The following is a 22,692-nucleotide window of genomic DNA, read 5'->3' as shown; positions in this document are numbered from 1 at the left end:
ATCACTAACAACTGGTGTTTTCTCCTCAAGCTTTAAACATGCCTCCATCACACCTATCCTCAAAAAGCCCTCTCTTGACCCATCCTCTGTATCTAGCTATCGCCCTATATCACTTCTCCCCTATGCCTCAAAACTACTGAAACAACACGTCTACCTTGAACTGTCCTCCCATCTCTCTTCTTGCTCCCTCTTTGATCGCTTACAATCTGGCTTCCGGTCACACCATTCCACTGAAACTGCCCTAACTAAGGTCACCAATGACCTCTTAACCGCCAAGAGCAAGCGACACTACTCCGTTCTCCTCCTCCTCGACCTGTCGGCTGCCTTTGACACAGTGGACCATTCCCTATTATTACAGACCCTCTCATCCCTTGGCATCACAGACTTGGCCCTATCCTGGATCTCCTCATACCTAACAGACCGGACATTCAGCGTCTCCCACTCACACACCACCTCCTCACCTCGCCCCCTATCTGTCGGAGTCCCACAAGGTTCAGTCCTTGGGCCCCTGCTCTTCTCCATTTACACCTTTGGCCTGGGACAGCTCATAGAATCTCATGGCTTTCAGTATCACCTCTATGCTGATGACACACAGATCTACATCTCTGGACCAGATATCACCTCCCTACTAACCAGAATCCCTCAATGTCTGTCCACTATTTCATCCTTCTTCTCCGCTAGATTTCTCAAACTTAACATGGACAAAACAGAATTCATCATCTTTCCCCCATCTCACGCGACCCCCCCAACGAACCTATCCATTACAGTAAATGGCTGCCCACTCTCCCCAGTCCCACAAGCTCGCTGCCTCGGGGTAATCCTTGACGCTGAGATCTCCTTCAAACCACATATCCAAGCCCTTTCCACTTCCTGCCGACTTCAACTCAAAAATATTTCACGACTCCGTTCATTCCTCAACCAAGAATCTGCAAAAACCCTAGTCCATGCCCTCATCATCTCTCGCCTCGACTACTGCAACCTCCTGCTCTGTGGCCTCCCCTCGAACACTCTCGCACCCCTCCAATCTATTCTAAACTCTGCTGCCCGACTAATCCACCTGTCCCCCCGCTATTCTCCGGCCTCTCCCCTCTGTCAATCCCTTCACTGGCTCCCCATTGCCCAGAGACTCCAGTACAAAACCCTAACGATGACATACAAAGCCATCCACAACCTGTCTCCTCCATACATCTGTGACCTCGTCTCCCGATACTTACCTACACGCAACCTCCGATCCTCACAAGATCTCCTTCTCTACTCCCCTCTTATCTCCTCTTCCCACAATCTTATACAAGATTTCTCTCGCGTATCACCCCTACTCTGGAACCTTCTACCACAACACATCAGACTCTCGCCTACCATCACAATCTTCAAAAAGAATCTGAAGACCCACCTCTTCCGACAAGCCTACAACCTGCAGTAACCACCGATCAACCAACCGCTGCACGATCAGCTCTATCCTCACCTACTGTATTCTCACCCATCCCTTGTAGATTGTGAGCCTTCGCGGGCAGGGTAATCACTCCTCCTGTACCAGTTATGACTTTATTGTTTAAGATTATTGTACTTGTTTTTATTATGTATACCCCTCCTCACTTGTAAAGCGCCATGGAATAAATGGCGCTATAACAATAAATAATAATAATAATAATAACATACATATTCTAGAACACCCGATGCGTTAGAATCGGGCCACCATCTAGTATATATATAATTGCCTAAGGGGTACTTCCGTCTGTTTCTAACTTTCGTCTGTCTGTCACGGAAATCCTGGGTCGCTGATTGGTCGCGAAATTGGCCCCTCCCTACTCCCCTCCAGTCAGCGGCCACATAGGGTTTTAGCAGTCCGTTAACGCTGCTATTAACCCTGTGTGACCAACTTTTTACTATTGATGCTGCCTATGCAGCATCAATAGTAAAAACATATAATGTTAAAAATAATTTTAAAAAAACAACAAAACATTATATTGTCACCTTCCGGCGCCTTTCCCGCTCCTCGCGATGCTCCAGTCCCAAGAATGCATTTTGGCAATGACCGGAGATGACGTAGCGGTCTCGCGAGACCGCTACATCATCACGTGTTATTGCCGCAATGCATTCTTGGGACTGGAGCGTCGCTAAACGCCTGGCCTGGATCCAGGGCCGCCAGAAGGTGAGTATATAACTATTTTTTATTTTAAGTCTTTTTTTTAACAGGGATATGTTGCAAAATTGCTATATACTGCGTGGGCTGTGTTATATACTGCGTGGGCTGTGTTATATACTGCGTGGGCTGTGTTATATACTGCATGGCCTGTGTTATATACTGCATGGCCTGTGTTATATACTGCATGGCCTGTGTTATATACTGCATGGCCTGTGTTATATACTGCATGGCCTGTGTTATATACTGCATGGCCTGTGTTATATATTACGTCTCTGTGCTATATACTACCTGGCCTGTGCTATATACTACGTGGCTGTGCAATATACTGAGTGGCTGGGCAATATACTACGTGGCTGTGTTATACTACGTGGGCTGTGTTATATACTACGTGGGCTGTGTTATATACTACGTGGGCTGTGTTATATACTACGTGGGCTGTGTTATATACTACGTGGGCTGTGTTATATACTACGTGGGCTGTGTTATATACTACGTGGGCTGTGTTATATACTACGTGGGCTGTGTTATATACTACGTGGGCTGTGTTATATACTACGTGGGCTGTTATATACTACGTGGCCTGTGCTATATACTACGTGCCTGTGCTATATACTACGTGGGCTGTTATATACTGCGTGGGCTATGTTATATACTGCTTTGGCTGTGTTATATACTAGGGGGTGGGCGAAAGTGGACTTGATCTGATCTGGAAGATCGGTGCCCATTTTCTTGTGTTATATAGCGCCTGTGTCCATGGGTGGCATTAGGGATGTGGATGTGTCCTCAGAGTAGGAATTACCAGTGTTTTGCAGAGGAGATTCCTAGCACATGACTTGCATCATATTTCTGTATACTCGAGTTACCGCCTGTGTAAATGGTCACTATAGCACCTTGGCTGTCAATGAGCTGACATTACAAACCCGGTGAAGTGTGAGATTACCACGCTGCCATTCATGTCAAGAGTTTTACGTTGTGTGCTCTGTTCTGCGCAACGTGAACAATGTCGTCCCGTGAGATTCTCCCGACCCTCCAACACATTCTGCTTCTCACCCTGCAGCTATCAGGACTAGTAGGTTGAAATGTATTGCCACCATTTATTGTGTTATCTCCTGACTTCTGTCGTCCTTTGTCCCTATACTTTATGATGTAGGAACCGCAGTCAATGATAAACTGGTGACCGTGATTGGGCAGCGGATGAATTACAGGAACGGGACCGCTGAGGCCGACGAGAATGTTCCTAAGGAGATCGCCCCCACTTTTACCAGACACCCACCTAAAGATCTGCAGAGAGCAGCAAAACCTATTAAAGGTGAAGTTGTGGGGTCCCAATAGCAGTTTTCTGTGTCGGCCACTGTATACGTGGCAGGGGATGGCTGGGCGAAGTTGGTGCAATGGATCCCAGAAGCTTAAAGGTAAATTGTTTCTTATATTTATGTGCCTGCAGGAATCACCTCATCGGCCTCTAATTTCCAGCAACATAATAACGACCATGACTTGAACAGTCCCTTGGCTGACGATTTTGTGGCCGTCATTGGAAAAGGTGAGTATACAAGGCATCAGTCTCTGGGGTAACCTGCTGTAGAGTTAACCATTAAAGAAGTTGTCCTGCTTAGAAAAATTAAAAAAAAATCTTTTTTTTCTGATACCTTATTTGTGAACTCTGAGTTAATGGAGGCAGGTCCCCCTGATCTGGATCCTCGTCTCCTCCATATTGGAGAGGGGTCACTAAAAGCATCTCTCGCTCTGGAGATCCTGGTGTATAGGTGTGCTGGAAAAGATTCAATATAATTTGTGTTGGGTGAGTCTGCCTAGTAAAATTTGACACATTTTGGACTGTCCTAAAATCTGTAAATGAAATCTACAGCGACTGAGCAGGTACAGAAAATGCAGCAGATTTGGGCACAAATCTGCATTTTTGTCCTTAATAAGTATATTTGCCAAGTACATATGTGCCGTACAAGCCGCATATAGGGATTTTGGGGGCTTTTGAGGAGAGGTGCCCAGTCCCTGAGGCTTCTCCATTCCCCTTTTTTTTTCTTTTTTTTTTTTAAAAGGACCAGTACAGGAGTCCCATCCAGAGAAGAATTGTGACATTGGCAAACGAGGGGTGGAAAAGTGTTCCAAGGGTGATGGAAATGGGGGACATGAACACCATACCCTTCAGTTCTGGAGGGTCTTCTGTGCCTCCTGCTGTTTTGCATCCTGGTACGATATTAATACTTTATTTTCCCATGACTTTTTCAGGGGTCTTTGAGTCTCTGCCCCCCACTCTTCAGTCGCACAGTCAGTCTTCCTTCTCAGCACAAGAGGATTCCAGTCCAGCAAAGCAGAACTTTCAGCTGCCCACCGGCGTCTACGGCAGAGCCGTCCAGCAGAACAGTTCTAGCACGGAGCATGATGTAAGGGGTCTCCGTATTAGTTTATTCCTCCAACATTGTATCTTTCAATCTAGAATTAATGACCGTTACTTATTCTGCGCAGGTTAAAGTCACAATGTCCAAATCTGCTCGGGACAAGATGAGGCAAAAGCGAGAGCATAACCTGAAAGAGCTGGTAGATGTGAAGGATCTGGGGAAACGCGAGCGGCTGTCGCAGACTGACCCTGGCCCGGTGGCAAGAGAACGTGAGTAGTTTTTCCTAAAACTACTTGTTGATTTCCGGTTATCACTGCGGCTTTTTCATTGCTTACCCAGGACAGATCTGTACATACCTGTATTAGCAGCACGGGGAAAACAAGGACAGGGGCACGCAGCAGTCACCGGAAAGCTGCAGCCCGTTTAATCGTGCGGGTTTCCAGTAGTTGGATCCCCATCACATTATTTATGTCATGTCCGAAGCTTAAGTTATCAGTAATAAAGTGCTGAAACACCTTTTTAAAGTGGAATCTTTCATTAATATCCTACATGTAGACAGTTGAGTCCAGCCAGATTCCCAATTCTGCATACTTTGCTGCCTCATTGTCTGCAGTGTGATTATTTTGGTGATTTAGTTTTTTTTGTTTGTTTTTCACATATTAAAATGATTCTGAAAAAGGGACCATCCTGATTTTAAAGGGTACCTCCCAATTGCAACGGTCTTAAAGTGAAAGGGAAGAGCGTTCTCATGTCTAGGGGTCAGTATAGGAGCCAATTATCGGCTCTCAGATTTCATTTATAGAGAAGGCCTCCCCACCCCGTCCGAATAGGAGGTATAATAACCAGCCGACAGACAACCCTTTTACAGCAGTTTGCACTTTTCTTTCTGTGAATCTTTTAGCTTGGAGACCCCGATCAGACTGTTTGGACAACATGGACATAAGCCCCCCAGCATTAAAAAGAGCTTCCAGCTTGAAAAAATCCTCAGGTAAAGATTCATGCACATCATTGTATGATGCCTTTTTTTTTTTTTTTTTTTAAATAAATGGCATATATTGTATATAATGTCTCTATCCACTGGAAAGGTGATAAATACCAGATCGGAGGGGGTCCAGCTGCTGGGACCTCCATAGTGCAGCAGAGCTAGGGGACCTTGGAGGACATTGATTGGCGCAGCAGTTGGTTCAGTGTGTCACCTACTGCTTCATTCAGTTGTGACACTAATTAAAACACAAATTTGGCTAATGACAAATGATGTGAAATTGCAAAAAAAAAAAAGTGCAACTACAATATTTTTTTCTTAATTACCTTGTTAAATATATACGGTAATATTGACCAAGCAATATGGTTCTCCGGGTCAATACGAGTACGCATATACCAAATGTACAGTGTGTGCGTTTTGTTTTGTTTTGTTTTTAAGTGGTGAAAACAAAATCTGAAATTTGTAGGGGAAAGAAAAACAACTTTGCAAGTGTGTCCATTTCTGGGACCCGTAATGCTTTCATTTCTCTGAAGCTGGGGCTGTCTGAGGGCTTTTTTTTTGCACCCTGAGCTGATGAATTTACTGATACCATTTTGGGGTAGATACAATGTTTTGATCGCCTGTTATTGCACTTTTGTGGGGAGGCCAACAAACCTGTAGTTCTGGCTATTTTTTTTTTTTGTCTTCGCCATTTACCGTTTGGATTAATTTACTTTATATTTTGGTAGATTGAATTCTATAAACGCAGTGATACCAAATGTGTATTTTTAAAATTTATTTTTTTTTTTAATGGGGAAAAAGGGGTGATTTTAACTTGTTTAAAAATATGGAAAAAAAAACATTTATTGTTCACTGTTTACTGTATTTATTAGTCCCCTAAGGGGACTTGAAGCTGCGATCATCTGATCGCTTGTACTATACATAGCATTGTATCGGCATTGCTCTGTATAGAGAAAATGACGGTTTCCTATAAACACCAGGCTGGACTTCACAGGAGAATCATCATGACCAGTATGGAGGTCTTCAGCAGACTCCCATGGTCCACCCCCCCCCCCCCCCCCCGATCACGTCACGGGCATGCTGATGGGTGCATGGAATGATGTACAGGTCCCATGCCCTCATGTGAATGATCCTGTGTATGTGATGCATGTGGTGCGCAGCTCAGCACCAATGTGACGCTTATTCCGACCCTGACGCCGTCACATTGGTTGCTGCAGCCTCCTGCGGGGCTAATGATATTACGGCTGGCAATTGAATAACTGCAAGTAGTGGGCCAAAATAATCAGTGCAAAAATCACACTGGGGACGTTCCTGTGTGCAATATGTGAGTTCTGTGGTGGATCTTCACTGCACACTTCACCATTTGTGGCCTCGCAGGTTTGTAGGAACTTGCTTTAGGGAAGGCGTTTTAGCATGTAATGCAGCAGTCATTACGAGGTGCTGACCCTGACGGGGTTAATGTGTATTGTCTGCAGCGCAGCGGAGTCCTTACAGAGATCGGTCATCTGTCAGTCGTAGCTCCGACGTCATGGACCCATCGGTGCCCAGAGAAGTCTCCAGACCGGACTTGTCTATCATGGAAGTGTTTAAATTGTTGTCCGATGAAGAGTGGTAAGACGAGGGTGAGGGGCGCTGATGATGTGTGACTCCCGTGTTGTATTACAGTGCTCCATTCTTCACTTACTGGTTAATGCATCATCTGCAGCACATCCAGTATGGTAACTTGTGGTTCCCCGAACCCGGTCTCATTCAGACGTCCGTAATGACAGCACATTTTAGCATCGTATTACGGCCGCATGTTCCAGCCTGAATCCAGGCTTTTTTTAACCTTTTTTTACCTTCAGGTCTTTGGAAAAGCCTTATTCCTTGGTTGCAGTAAGAAAAATATATATACGCTATATTTTTTTTGTACTCGCCCTCCCCAGGTCCAATGTTGAGTCTCTGCTGCTGTTCCTCATGTCTCTTGTTGTCTGCAGCCAATAACCGCTCTGCTGGAGTGCCGCTGAGCTCATCATTATTGGTGTGCTGCAGACAATAACAGACACTGGGAGCAGCTGCGGAGACTCTGTGCCCGGACCTGGGGAGGGTGAGTAAACAGTTTGCTTATTATTCTTAAAGAAACTGCAGCCAGAGAACAGTGGTTTTCTGAAATCGGAAAACCCTTTCAACAGCATCATAGGGCTGTATACTGCGGTTAGTTTGCGTCATAGACTTTTAATCAGGCGAGGACTTAAAGGGGTATTCCCATTTCCAAGATCTTATCCCAATATGTAGTAGGTGTAATAATGGTAACATTAACAAATTCCTCCTAATTAGAAATGTAGTATAGTTATTCTGATTCTCTAGGTCACTTACTCAATGTGCTGGGCATTGGAGTAGCTTAGGAATCCATTGTTAAGACCACTCATATAGTGACAGTGGTTATAACCATAGATACCTGCACTGCAAAGCCCAGCACATAGGGTAAGTGACATAGCTAATCAAAAGAACTGTACTACATTTCTAATTGGATGTATTTGCTAATATTGTTATTACACCTACTACATATTGGGATAGGATCTTGGTAAAGTGGCGGTGTTCCTGAGATAGAAATGAAGGGTGTGCTAATCTTGGAGGCATTACATTGTAACCCCAATGAGCACCTAGTGGGGGTCACGATTAATCTCTGTGAATTGGTTTTACAGGGAGAAGAAGATCGAGGGCCTGAACTTGGTCCGATCACTTTCCATCTTCCACTCGGATGTAGTTCTGGAAAGACTTCATGAACTTAAGATTGCGGTGACACAAGAGGTGAGTGCGCCCTGTGTGTCGGTCGCTGTAGTGGGAGCCATCATCGGGGCTTGCTCATCGTCACAGTCCTTTTTAGTGATTATTTTTCCACCTTACATTTTGACTGTAGGTGAAGAACCTGCGCTCCACAGTTTCCCGAGCGGCAATCGGCTGTTTAGGGGACATGTTCACACATCTGAAGAAACACATGGACCATGAGCTGGACAACTGTGTCCGCGTACTTCTGCACAAGGCCGGAGAATCAAACATTTTCATACGAGAGGATGCGGACAAGGCTCTTGACGCTATGGTCCAGAACGTGACACCAGTAAGGGCTCTTGCCGCCCTTATTAATGGAGGACTAAGGTAAAAAAAAACGCTCTCAAGTTTTCACAGGATATTTGATAAATGTATGAACGCTGGTGGTCCAGCTACAAAGACCCTCACGAGACCAGGAAGCAGAAGTGAGCATGAGCGACTGTCTATTCACTCGGGGCACTGTGGACCCCTGTTTTTGTGATTGACGTTGGGGCTCCAGCAATCATACACTCATCACCTATCTTATGTGGTTTATTGAAAAATCCTTTAAATAATTTTCTATATTTTTCAATGATTACATGATTTTATTTTTCCTCTTGTAGTCACTTGAACACCGCAGTCAAAAAATGTGCAGCGCAGCATATGTCTGATCTGGTTGAGAGGATGGGGCCAGGACGGATCCTTTCTGGAATAAAGGACGTCACGGATAGGGCGCTGCCTGCCATTGCTAAGTTTGCTCAGGACGGCTCGCAGGAGACCAGGTGAGTAGTCGCCCGCTCTCTGCAAATGATTGTATTTGTTCATTGATGCTATGTGGGGCCATGATGCTGTGTGTGGGTCTGTGGGGGCTATATACTGTTTGGGGGAACTATGAGGCTATCCTGCAGTATGTCGGTGCTATGATGCTGTGTGTGCGTCTGTGGGGCTATTTAATGTTTGGGGGAACTATGGGGCTATCCTGCAGTATGTAGGTGCTATGATGCTGTGTTTGCGACTGTGGGGGCCATATACTGTTTGAGGGAACTGCGGGGCTCTCCTGCAGTATGTAGGTGCTATGATGCGGTGTGTGCATCTGTGGGGGCTATATACTGTTTGGGGGACTGTCGGGCTATTCTGCAGTATGTAAGTGCTATGATGCTGTGTATGCGACTGTGGGGGCTATATACTGTTTGGGGGAACTATGGGGCTATCCTGCAGTATGTAGGTGATATGATGCTGTGTATGTGACTCTGGGGGCCACATACGTTTTGGGGGAGCTGTGAGGCTCTCCTGCAGTATGTCAGTGTTATGATGCTGTGTGTGGTACTGTAGGGGCATTGTACTGTGTCATACTCTATGGAGGCCATGAGAGGGTCAGTGTGGAGAGTGTGATCACAAAAGGTCTTCAGTAGGGATACAACTACTATTTGTGCTACGATACTCTCTCCTTGTCTCTTTACATTAGCAGATATGTCTGTTGTGAACTCTGTTTTTGGGCTCCCTCTTGTGGTCACAAGTGGTACTGTGTAGTGCTGTCTTTGGGCTCCCTCTGGTGGCTCTTTGTGTCTTTCTGCAGGTCTGAGGCTCATCAGCTGTCTCGTTATCTGTTAGCTGGTTTCCTATTTAGCTCACCTGGACTTTCAGTGTTTGCCTGCTGTTGATGTATTCAGTGCTATTTTGATCTCTCCTGAATTCCTTCGCTATCAGTCTCTTCAAGAGAAGCTAAGTTTTCTGTTTGGTTATTTTTGCTCATCAGTGTTCAATATGTTCTTTGGTTATTTACTTGTCCTTGTCCAGCTTGCTAATATGTGATTTCCTTGCTTGCTGGTAGCTCTAGGGGGCTGAGTTTCTCCCCTCACACCGTTAGTTGGTGTGCGGGTTCTTGAATTCTCAGCGTGGATATTTTGTATAGGGTTTTTTACTGACCGCACAGTTCCCTGCCTGTCTTCTGCTACCTAGTATTAGTGGGCCTCATTTGCTGAATCTGTTTTCATTTCTACGTTTTGTATTTTCCCCTTACCTCACCGTTAATGTTTGTTGGGGGCTTCCTATATCTTTGGGGTCATTTCTCTGAGGCAAGTGAGGTCTTACTTTCTCTATAGGGGTAGCAAGTTTCTCAAGCTGCGTCGAGACGTCCAGGAATTTAGGCACGTTCACCGGCTACCTTCAGTGTGTTTGGTTAGGATCAGATTTGCGGTCAGTCCAGTTACCACCTCCCTAGAGCTCGCTCTATGTTCAGTTACTTAGCTAGTTCATTCTGTGATCCTCAGCCACTAAGGATCATAACATATGTCCTTCAGTGATTGTGCCATGATGCCACCTACATAACCAAATATTTTTCTCTCAGTGGGGAGAGTAAGAGGGGTCCTAATTTGGCCTTTTGCTTTAAGGCCCCATGATCCGTGTTCGCCCCTGGTCATGGTCATGGTTTTCCATGGCAGATTTCCTTTCCAGCATTTCTGCAGCCCCAAGACTTTGACACATACAGCATTTTCTTTGCAGGTTCTTTGGACGAAAGATGTTGCACTATCTGATGTCTCATCCAGAATTTGACAAGATGCTGGAAAAATATATTCCAACCAAGGACTTGCCTTACATCCGAGACGTAATGAAAAATATTCAAGTGAAGGTAAGTGAGAGGAGAATCTCGCGTCTATAGGAGACATTTATAGCATAAAGTTGATGCAAACAATGCTAAGCCACAGGAACGATAAAGGATTCTGGCAGAATGTACCCTAGAATTGTTTGTGTTCCACATTTGATCACTTGTCGGCTCACAGGGTGTAGGGGAAATCCAGGACACTCCATCAGCTCGAGGGAGAAGATCGTACCACGGCAGCGTGGGCAGCCTGCGAGCGTCATCGGTGTCCCAGAACACTCACAGTACCCTGGACAGGTACGTGGTGACCCCGCCACAAGGGAATACAAAAATGCAGAAGTCATATAGTGTTCAGTATTTTTATTTTCTGTACGTCAGATGTATTTTTTTTGCTCTAGCCATACAAATGGCGTGCAGCTTTATTTTGGTACAGTCGCGGCATATGGTGTTATCACACAGTGTCATGAGATTTGGGGCCGTATCTGTGTGTCCGTCTGGGGGGATTGTCCTATCTCGGATAGTTGTGTAATGTGGAGCGGATGTGCCATAGATGCGGCTCTCATCCTGGGCCGGTCCTGTCGTGTGTTTCCTACTTGCTCGGCAATTTTCGGATCTAACATAGAAATGAACAGTTGCTGCTATCATGTGGTGTAATGTAATTTATTGAATCACTTTGTTCTCTCGCTTTACAGCGTGTTGCACAGAGACACAAAATCGTAACGGACGGACAATTACTGAACGGGACAGTCGGAGACAGTGACATGTGAGGGGATGGCTCCGGGCTGTGGCCGAGGATGTCTCCTCACAAGTAATGCGCAGCAAAGACACTAATGTTCTGACCCTATAATAGGACAGTAACCAGAAGAGTATTAAATGTCCCTGTACACCGTTACTTGTAATACTTGATATTGTGACTAGTCCTTGTGAGGCCGGACCGCTCCTCTTAGCCGGTACAGGTACTGATTTTGGATTTTTTTTTATTTCTTTAATCGTGGATCATTTTTTTCTCTCCTGTAATCAGTTCTGCTACTGGTGGGATGTGAATATGGGATTTCCATACTACATACTACTTCATTGTGCCTTCCTTGAATACCCGATGTGAAATGTATGATAATCATCTTTCCTGTTATCCGTACACAGCAACTGATTTGTTTCCGGAAGTCACAAACTTTATCTCCTCCTTATGTGCAGTATGGGGAAGGGTTAAATATTGATTAGCGGTCATTATCTTCTAATGGATCCTGATAGATTCAGATCCCATTTTTTGAGGATTATTGAGTTATTGAGAAAAGGGGGGAAAACATAGCTGCTTTCTTCCAGTGAGAGTAAGCACCGCGCCTGGCTATAGGTTGCGTCTGATATCGCTTGTGGGCTCCATTGAATGGAATGGGCTGAACTGTAATACCAGACGTAACCTATAGGTAAGAGACAAAAGAAGACGTGTTTTTTCCAATCCTGCACAACCCCTTCAAAGAAGATTGTGTTTGTGGAGTAGCCCTTAAAGTCTTTGTCCTATAGGGTAATGTATAGAGGAGGGGGACCCGTCTGTCCTATAAGGGAATGTATAGAGGAGAGGTCCCGTCTGTCCAATAAGGGAATGTATAGAGGAGGGGGTCCCATCGGTCCTATAATGGAATGTATAAAGGTGGGGGTCCCGTCTGTCCTATAAGGGAATGTATGAAGGAAGGGGTCCCGTCTGTCCTATAATTGAATGTATAGAGGTGGGGGTCCCGTCTGTCCTATAAGGGAATGTATAAAGAAAGGGGGTCCCGTCTGTCCTATAAGGGAATGTATAAAGAAAGGGGTCCCGTCTGTCCTATAAGGGAATGTATTAAGGTGGGGGTCCCGTCTGTCCTATAAGGGAATGTATAAAGAAAGGGGTCCCGTCTGTCCTATAAGGGAATGTATAAAGAAAGGGGTCCCGTTCTGTCAGGCAGAAGGCAGCTGCTCTTACTTCTTGGGTCGGCAGCCACTTTTGCAAAAAAAAAAGAAACAAACATTCCCCTGGTAATATCTAGCGTAAGACAATCCCCATCAGAAGCTGCAGTTTGACATTGATTGCAGCAGATGTACGAACAGTGCTGCAATGTTAAAGGGGATATGCATGAAGAAACGACTGCTTTTAAGGGAAGGGTCACCCCAACTAGTTGTGGCCAAATCAAATAACTGGTATTTGAGCTGCTGCGCCCAGGAGCGGCCAGTACAGAGTACGGGGCTGTGATTCAGCTCTTTACATGGTGCACATCTGGCCACTGATAACTGCTGATCATGGGGGTCCAAGACTCGACACCCCCTACCTATCGGATCTTGGTGACCAATCCTGAGGAGAGGTTAACAATTTAATGGAGGAAAAACTCTTTAGCCATAAAGTGAAAATTAAGGGAAGCTCTCAATAATTACAGGACACCCCACATTTTATTACTGTACATTAGACCTCTTGTTTGTCTGCACTACTTATATAAAGAGATTTCCATCCCGTGCCAGAGCGAAATTGTAGCAGAGATCAAATCTATTTTCATGACAAGCCTGTTGTACAATGTAGCCGGGCCCATATCAGGCTCCTATCCGCATGTGTAATATATGTTGCTTTTATATGGATACGTTTATTTGTATTAGTATTTAAAGCGGACCTGTCACACAAGATGTGATCACTCGGAAGATACAGAAGTATATGCAGTTTAGACTCTGCACAGTCCAGACTCAGATCTTCAGGATGTCTAAACACATAGGTCAATAGGTGCCCATACACATTACATGAAATGTTCCATACCCACAGACCTCGGTGGGATAGGCCTATGGTCCGCTGTATATGGGGGTCTTCCCACTGTCATTTTGCATCACCTATAAGACAGTTGGAATATCAACATTCGATCCTTTCATTCTCTGGGAAGATAAGTCGCTGCCAGAGGTGTCTGCTAGCAACTTTTTTCCATCCTAAAACTTTATTTTTAAATCCTGACTCCTCGTTGTGCTTTTTCCTCTGTTATTCCTTCTGCAACTCTTTGGGAAAAAACATTTTAATTGGTTACCAGTTGGGGGCATGTCCTTGTACAAAGACTCTGCCCAAATAGAGCCCAGTTAGAGACATGTATATCAATCCTATCTATCAGTGCCAACAGTAGGGACACAGCCTTCTATCAATGGGAATTGTAACACTCCGTTTTCAGTTTATTCATGCATTTTCAGGAGGGTTTTTTTCACGTTACACTAAAAAAAAATCAATGTATATTTGGCTTCCATGTGATGCCAACACACAGAAGTATGTATGTAAATATTTAAAAGAAATATAAAACTGAAAACTGTTATGCTTTTGTACTCAGCCCCCCTGAGTCAGTACTTTGTAGGACCACTTTTCGCTGCAATTACTGCTGTGAATCTTTTGGGGTCTGTCTCTACCATTTTTGCACATCTAGAGGTGACATTTTTGACCAATTTTCTTTGCACACTTGCTATCGTTTAGTGAGGTTGGATGGAGGTATCTGTGAACAGCAGTTTGTCTTGTCACAGATTCTCAATGATCTCACTTGACCAGAGCACCTTCTTCCACATGCTCACTGCGTGAAGAAGGTTCTTTTATCAGATGAGACCAAACTAGATCTTTTTTTTTTCTGCTAAAACCAAATCGCTGTGTAGCAGGAAACTTGACACTGCACATCACCCCAAAAACACCATCCACACCATCACACATGGTGGTGGCAACATATTGCTGTTGGGAGGCTTTTCTTCAGCAGGGACAGGGAAGCTGGTAAGAGTTGATGGGAAGATGAATGGCACTAAATACAGGACAATACTGGAGGAAAACCTGTTACAGGCTGCAAAGACTTAACATTGGGGTGTAAATAATCCTTCCAGCAGGACAACAACCCTAAACATACCGCCAGAGCTACAATAAATGGTTTAGATCAAAGCATATTCATGTGTGTGAACGGCCCAGTCACAGTCCGGACATAAATCACATTGAGAATCTGTGACAAGACGTGAACTTTGCTGATCACCGACATCTCCATCCAATCTCACTGATCGCGAGCGAGTGTGCAAAGAAGGAGCAAAAATGTCACCTCTAGACGTGCAAAGCTGGTAGAGACAGACCCCAAAAGACTGGCAGCAATAATGGTAGTGAAAGGTGGCCCTACAGATTACACAAATTACTGACTCGGGGCCGAATACAAATTCATGTTACAATTTTCATATTTATATTATTTTAAATCTTTATAAACCCACTTGTGGGCCTAATTTGCTTACCAATAAAATCCGAGTGATGGCGGTATAATAAGCCAGTCTCATAACGTTTTACACATCTGCTCTTGCTGGAGAGACTTTAAGTCCTCATAGGGGGGTAGAACACCCATTGTGATCATGTATACAGATGCGGTACGGCTGCTTTCTCTTTGGGTCTCTTGGTGACAGGTCCTCTTCCCGCTCACCACCATTTTATTTTCTTGTACATATATTCGGGGTGTAACACGTCGGCAGCGGCACTTTAACTGCGTGTAGCAAGAATAAGAGGTACAAGCTGATCATAAATGGTGCAGAGACCATTAGATTGTATAATAGCGGTCACATTGTGTAGAGTCGTCTTCTGTAACCTCTCGCTCCTCAGTTGGTGAGACACAACTCCCATCATGCCGTACAACTTTGCATAAGAAGACACAAATTTAATTGAGGCATGTAGAAATTTACTCACATAAATAAAACATAGTCTTATATCGAGGCTGAAGCGCGTGGTGTAATCTATCCAGACACACTTGGGAGGCTTGTATCACTGGTCTCCCTCCGGCTGTTGGGAGAACTACAACTTCTATCATGCCATAGACTGGGCTACAGAGCAAGTAGTGAGAGGAGGCCACCACTAGAGGGAGCTCACAGCTTAGATAAATAGTGACTCCTGCAGAGCTATTATTGCGGGTTTGATGTGAGTTGCCATTTTTCTCTTTTGTGCTAGTGTTTTGTTTTGTTTTTTTTAATTTTATTTGCGTTGTTTTAAAATCTAATATTGCACAATCCAACCGACAGGCGCTAAAATGCTGTATATTAATCTTCAGCCGTGCATGGAGAAAACAGGTTTTGTAGTCTGCTGGAGTACCGTTGTCTAAACGGCAACAAAATTATTTTTGACATTTAAAGTCAAAGTTGCAAATTATTAGCTAAAAATGTGTAGTGGATGGCAACTGCCACATTGGCGAGCAACCCAAAAACATGAGGACTGAAAAATCTGAACTGAAAAATGACATTTTGATTATAACCTTTTATGTTTTTGCTGTGTATTTTACTATACCATTGGCATCACCCCATAGGAATGGGTGGTACGTGACTACTAAGACCGCTCACTGTCTGCAGTGGTCACATGCTAGCCAGTTGTTATAAAAAAAACACAGGAAGACCATTGAAACTTCAGAGCTGGGAGAGAAGTGAATCGTTTTTCTTTGATTGTTTGCAGCTGTTTAAACAAAAAAAAGTTTTTAAAAGTTAGCCCCTTTTTAATAGCAGCTTTATAAATCCATATGCAGTGAGCGCCCCCCAGTGGTGGCTTCAGGCAGTTAAAATTAATATATTTCTGATGAATGAAAGGAAGAGACTTGCAGCTTTATTATGCAGACCTATGATGGGAGCTGTAGTTCGCAGCCACTGGAGAGCCGCAGGTTGGAGAACACTTATCCAGAGGTAAGGAATGTGAATGGATATAATCTGTGCCGAATCCTTCCTGCCCTCCATAGTGCTCTGTATATACTGTATCTGAGTATTGCTTGGTATTTGGATATCGTGGCGTCCCCCCCCCCGCACCTCTCACATTGCACATCGCCACCGTCTGAGACCCCAAATCTTACCTAGAACTGAGGAATGTGTTACCTACAGATATTTTTACATGTGTTGCTGAGTATTTTATATTTATTTTTTTACATTTGTCTGTTTTCATTTTCTTCTTCCTCACATTTGTCTTTTGGACCCTGTTAATGCAAAGTCTATACGCCGTGTACGTTACCTATATATTTTTATTGATCTATATTAATAAATAATATTTTTGGACGTTGGCGGTCTGTTTTTTTGTTTTTGTTTTTTTACGCATAATTAGGGGAGTGCTCCTTTCTCAGGCAAGAATACTGGGTTTGGAGGAATGAGACAGAAGTCGCCATCAATGCTCTGCACCAACACTACCTATAGACGTCACCTATAGCTGCATCCACTGAGGAAAGCTATTTATTTACAGGATCCCTACATAAAGCAGCTCCATCACTGGTTGGATACAACCTCAGTGTTGGGGCTCATTCACATGTCAGTTTCTGTATATGAGAACGCAGCCTTAAAAGGGGGTATTCTCATCGCCAAGACCCTATCCCAATATATAGTAGGGGTTATAATATTACCAAATGCCTCCAATTACAAATGTAGTATAGTTCCTCTGATTAGCTACGTCACTTACCCCATGTGCAGGGTATTTTCAGTAGCTTAGGTTACGACCAATAACTGTCACTATATGATTCGTTGTAAACATGGATATCTAAGCTATTGTAATGCCCGACACATGGAGTAAGCGACATGGCTAATCAGAGGAACTAAACTACACTTATGAAACTGCTTACTCTATCCAAATATTATTACACTTACTTGTACTAAATTTCAGTAACACATTTCTGAAAACATCCTCCACACCCAAGGGAATATTTGGTACCAGCCCCAAGGGTCTCGGATATTTATTTAATGATCACATACATTCTTGAAATTTGTCCAGAATTTGAGCGTTGCCGTGTTTACAAAAATAACTTATGGATGAATCATTCTGACTTCTATCATAACTTTCTTTTTCACTTCTCTCCTGTAGAAAAAAACTGTTCTGCAATTTAATGAACAGTTCTATATATTATATACCCTTGTACGTCATGGTTGCTGTTGTTTTAATATATCAGTACTGGGCAGATTACACTATGGGGCCGACTTATTTTTTTTTTTTGCCTCTTGTAATTCGTTTTTTGTTTTGTTTTTTACACCAAAATGGCACACACTGGCCAAAATGCATCAAAATTTAAATGTGTCGGTTTTGTTTTTAGAGCACTAAATATACGGATTGAGAAGAGGTTGTCCCAGTAGTATCTCCTCCAGTAAAATCCCTCTGAGTGCTTTAAGACCCCTCTCTAAATTTATAAGAGCTGCTTTTCAGGGTCTTCATAACCAATGGTAAAAGGGGTTGTCTAATGTTCATTCTTTAGAAGTGAAAAAGTGCATGGGCACTGAAGCTGCTTGTAATGATATATATAGTGACCCCACAGGGGGGAGGGGGGAAGTCGACTGACGGCACGACACAAAATGGGATGGTAAATGGGTGAGGAAGGCCCTACCACTAGGGAAATGAGGAATGGTCACCTCCTACTCATGCCTGAGCCTGACCCTGCACTCCCCTAATGCCCTAAGTGGGTCCTTCCCCAAACCTCCACTGCCATCAGGAACCTTGTCCCTTGCTGTCAGCTCACACCGCCCTGGCAAGTGCACTGGCTGGCAAGGGTGCTAGCCTCACCAATGCAGATAGTACAACACAGGGGACAGTGACAAACACAAGACAGAGGGAGGGGGTAGTAACACAACTTAGCTTCACAACAAGCTCCTTACTCCAGGCTTGGTCACTGTAGATTGCTCTATCACTGACAGCTGATGCATCAGGCGACCATTTAAAGGATGGTGGGAGTGGTCACCACCAACATCAACTGACCTAACAATTCTGCAGTTACAACAGATTGCCAGTAAAGGAAACTGGCATTAACCCCCGCTGGTCCTGAAATGAAAAAAGCTTCATTTAAATCATAGTGGAACCAGAGCTGCCACAAATCCAAAAATGGATCGTGATACTGCTCATGCTCATATCCAGAGACCTGACTATCTTCAGAGTGGCACATGTGTAAGAGAGTGAGCAGTGCTCAAGAAGACGCCGTGGCAAGAGAGTTATGTTTTATAGAAGTGTATTATAGTTACATGTTTTATATATAAAAAAGTATTTTTTATCCCTATGGCCGATTTGTGTCTCGGTTTCCTATAGGTTCTACCTCAAGGACGTCCCCGGCGTTTAGGGAGGGTTGCCCACTTGGGAAAGCATTACAAGGTTGTGGGGATATAGTTAGTACACACTGGGTAACATATAATCAAAGGGTTTGGGAATAGCCCATATTATGGAAGGGGTTAGAGCTAACAAAAAGCAGAAACACTTCCTGAGTTGAATAGAGTAGTGCTACAGGTGCAAACTGTAGGGGGCACTTCTAGTGCAGAGTTTCCAGTCAGCATGAAGACACCTCAGCATCCATGCAGAGATCCCTGGCGGGCCAGAGCCTATGGCTCGGAGTAGGCACTGGAATAAGTTTACTACTCTTCGATACGGAAGGAACCGCACGGTGAAGAGCGAGAGGCAGCGAGTCCCGGAAATGCTGTGTTGCCAGACGGAGAATCCATAGCACCAACAGATGCTGTTGAGGCGGGGACAGTTCGGGCAGAATGGAAGCAAGATCTTATCATATGCTGTGAGGAAGAAACTACAACCTAAGGATGATGTGCCCCATGCTGTATGCCGCAGCTGTATGCATCCGAACTATACAGTACAGCCGAATTTATTGCATCGGACAAAATGTCTCCTGGCGTGTGTATTACTGATAATGGTACCAAGGACAGATGTAGCTGAGGCTTGCAGCCTACAAGTAAGAGCAGAGCATGTGCAATAGCACAACACACGGGAAAACTAATCTTTTAGAAGAGCAGTGTCGGGGTGAAGAGAAGTCAAAACTGGCCCACAGCATCGGCCATGAGACCCCTTTCAAATGCAAGCTCTGCAGAAAAGAGCTTATAAGTGCATGTTCCTTTCCTAGAAAACCAGCAATCTGCAGAGGTGGGTGGTAAGCACGAACCAGGGCTGTAAATACAAAAATTGCAGGGGTTACAATCGCACCCAGGCTTTGGAGCCCAGGAGGCCCAAAAAGTCCCTATGGCCTTTTCAAAAGAACAATACTATTAAGGAGATGCAATACTTAGGGGCCCTGTTGGAGCTTTTGCATTGGGGAACATGAGCTTCAAGATACGCCACTGACACCAAACGATATACAAGGTGAAGTGTATTTGATACACTTCCGATTTTGCAAGTTTTCCCACCTCCAAAGAATGGAGAAGTTTGTAATATTTATTGTAGGTGCACTTCACCTGTGAGAAACAATCTAAAAATAAAAAAAAAACAGAAAATAACATTGTATGATTTTTACATAATTTGCATTTTATTGCATGAAATAAGTATTTGATCACCCACCAAACTAGCAGGAATTCTAGCTCTCACAGACCTGTTTGTTTTTCTTTAAGAAGCCATCCTACTCTGCACTCATTACCTGTGTTAGGCTGGTTTCACACTTGCGTTTTGATCTGCAGCATTTGTAAAAAAAAAACGCAGGTGGTGAAAAAACGCATGTAAACGCGTGCAAACGCTGCGTTTTTTAGACGCATGCCTTTTTGCATGCAGTAAAAAACGCGGCGTTTTGACGTGTTTACATGCGTTTTTTCCTGCGTTTGCATTTTTGAAACGCATGCTGAGAAGTGTGTGACAGCTGCCAATCATCAAAATCAACTAGAAAACCCACTATTAATAGAATTAGCTAGGGATAGGGTTAGGATCCCTAGGGGTAGGGTTAGTGTTAGGGGTAGGGTTAGAGTTTGGATCCCTAGGGTTAGGGTTAGGGGTAGCTTTTTATTAGAAGAATGTCCTGGTCACCAGGTCACTGATAAGCCACCCCCCAACCATCAAGGTTGATAAAGGGATCCTAACCCTAACCCTAGGGATCCATAGGGATTGGCTATTATGTTGACCTGGAGACCAGGACATTCTTCTAATAAAAAGCTTTGTTCAATGTGGACACCCCAAGATATACGGTATTGCTATAGAGTACTAAAAATATAAACTCGGAGAGTATTCACTGTCATATTGTTAGGGGTAGGGTTAGGGGTAAAGATAGAGTTAGGGTTTGGATCCCTAGGGTTAGGGTTAGGATCCCTTTATCACCCTGATGGTGGGGGGTGGCTTATCAGGGTGTATTCTTGTTTTTTTCTATAAAAACGCATGCGTTTAAAACGCAAGCAAACGCATGTATGCAAAAACGCATGCGTTTCCATAGACATCAATGTATTTTTTGCCGCAAATCAAATGCAAATAAACGCATGCGTTTTTTTGCGGCAAAAAAAAGCCTCTGAAAATTACTACATGTTGCATTTCTGCAAAAGAACGCATGCAGCAAAAAAAGCGTTTTTAATGTTAAACATAGGGGAAAAAAATGCATGCGTTTTTTTCGGTAAAACCGCTGCAGATCAAAACGCAAGTGTGAAACCAGCCTTAATTGCACCTGTTTAAACTCAGTACCGGTATAAAAGACACCTGTCCACACAATCACACTCCAACCTCTCCACCATGGCCAAGACCAAAGATCTGTCTAAGGACACTAGGGACAAAATTGTAGACCTGCACAAGGATGGAATGGGCTACAGGACAATAGGCAAGCAGCTTGGTGAGAAGCCACAACTGATGGCACAATTATTAAAAAAATGGAAGAAACACAAGATGACTGTCAATCTTCCTCTGTCTGGGGCTCCATGCAAGATCTCACCTCGTGGGGTAAGGATGATTTTGAGAAGTGTCAGGATTCAGTCCAGAACAACACGGGAGGACCTGGTCAATGACCTGAACTGAGCTGGGACCACAGTCTCAATCATTACCATTAGTAACACACTAGACCGTCATGGATTAAAATCCTGCAGGGCATGCAAGGTCTCCCTGCTCACACCAGCAAATGTCCAGGCCCGTTTGAAGTTCACCAATGACCATCTGGATAATCTAGAGGAGACATGAGAGAAGATCTGTGGTCAGATGAGACCAAAATACAACATTTTGGTATCCTCTCCACTCACTGTGTTTGACGGAAGAAGAAGGATCCATTACAATTTTACGGTAGACACATACAGTTAGGTCCATATATATTTGGACAAACACAACATTTTTCTTCTTTTGGTTATAGGCATTACCACAATGAATTTTAAACAAAACAATTCAGATGCAGTTGAAGTTCAGACTTTCAGGTTTCATTTGAGGGTATCCACATTAAAATTGGATGAAGGGTTTAGGAGTTTCAGCTCCTTAACATGTGCCACCCTGTTTTTAAAGGGACCAAAAGTAATTGGACAATTGACTCCAAGGCTATTTCATGGACAGGTGTGGGCAATCCCTTCATTATGTAATTCTCAATTAAGCAGATAAAAGGCCTGGAGTTGATTTGAGGTGTGGTGCTTGCATTTGGAAGGTTTTGCTGTTAAGTAAATATGCGGTCAAAGGAGCTCTCCATGCAGGTGAAACAAGCCATCCTTAAGCTGCGAAAACAGAAAAAACCCATCCGAGAAATTGCTACATTATTAGGAGTGGCAAAATCTACAGTTTGGTACATCCTGAGAAAGAAAGAAAGCACTGGTGAACTCATCAATGAAAAAAGACCTGGGCACCCACGGAAGACAACAGTGGTGGATGATCACAGAATAATCTCCATGGTGAAGAGAAACCCCTTCACAACAGCCAACCAAGTGAACAACACTCTCCAGGAGGTCGGCGTATCAATATCCAAATCTACCATAAAGAGAAGACTGCATGAAAGTAAATACAGAGGGTTCACTGCACGGTGCAAGCCACTCATAAGCATCAAGAATAAAAAGGCTAGACTGGACTTTGCTAAAAAACATCTAAAAAAGCCAGCACAGTTCTGGAAGAACATTCCTTGGACAGATGAAACCAAGATCAACCTCTACTAGAATGATGGAAAGAGAAAAGAATGGC

At 43.9% G+C, this 22,692-nt stretch overlaps 1 protein-coding gene across 3 annotated transcripts in view; it reads left to right on the top strand.

Annotated features, from left to right (window-relative positions):
* TOGARAM1 (TOG array regulator of axonemal microtubules 1) overlaps nt 1–12,844 on the top strand; it is a 37,574-nt gene extending 24,730 nt beyond the window's left edge. For 2 of the 3 annotated variants that reach the window (XM_077267059.1, XM_077267074.1), the window contains exons 7-18: nt 3,294–3,452; nt 3,588–3,683; nt 4,388–4,542; nt 4,625–4,766; nt 5,399–5,485; nt 6,955–7,090; nt 8,164–8,269; nt 8,379–8,614; nt 8,890–9,048; nt 10,769–10,895; nt 11,047–11,162; nt 11,558–12,844. In XM_077267059.1, coding sequence (XP_077123174.1) covers nt 3,294–3,452; nt 3,588–3,683; nt 4,388–4,542; nt 4,625–4,766; nt 5,399–5,485; nt 6,955–7,090; nt 8,164–8,269; nt 8,379–8,614; nt 8,890–9,048; nt 10,769–10,895; nt 11,047–11,162; nt 11,558–11,585 — 1,547 coding nt within the window. In that variant the 3' untranslated portion in view covers nt 11,586–12,844. The remainder of the gene's footprint in view (nt 1–3,293; nt 3,453–3,587; nt 3,684–4,387; nt 4,543–4,624; nt 4,767–5,398; nt 5,486–6,954; nt 7,091–8,163; nt 8,270–8,378; nt 8,615–8,889; nt 9,049–10,768; nt 10,896–11,046; nt 11,163–11,557) is intronic. The other variant, XR_013215967.1, reaches the window with a different exon arrangement.
* Nucleotides 12,845–22,692: the final 9,848 nt, after the last annotated feature.

Source organism: Ranitomeya variabilis, chromosome 1, assembly GCF_051348905.1.
Source record: "Ranitomeya variabilis isolate aRanVar5 chromosome 1, aRanVar5.hap1, whole genome shotgun sequence".
Taxonomy (NCBI): Eukaryota; Metazoa; Chordata; class Amphibia; order Anura; family Dendrobatidae; genus Ranitomeya; species Ranitomeya variabilis.
Note: the sequence above shows the minus strand (reverse complement) of the source record. Positions and strands in the feature narration are given on the sequence as shown.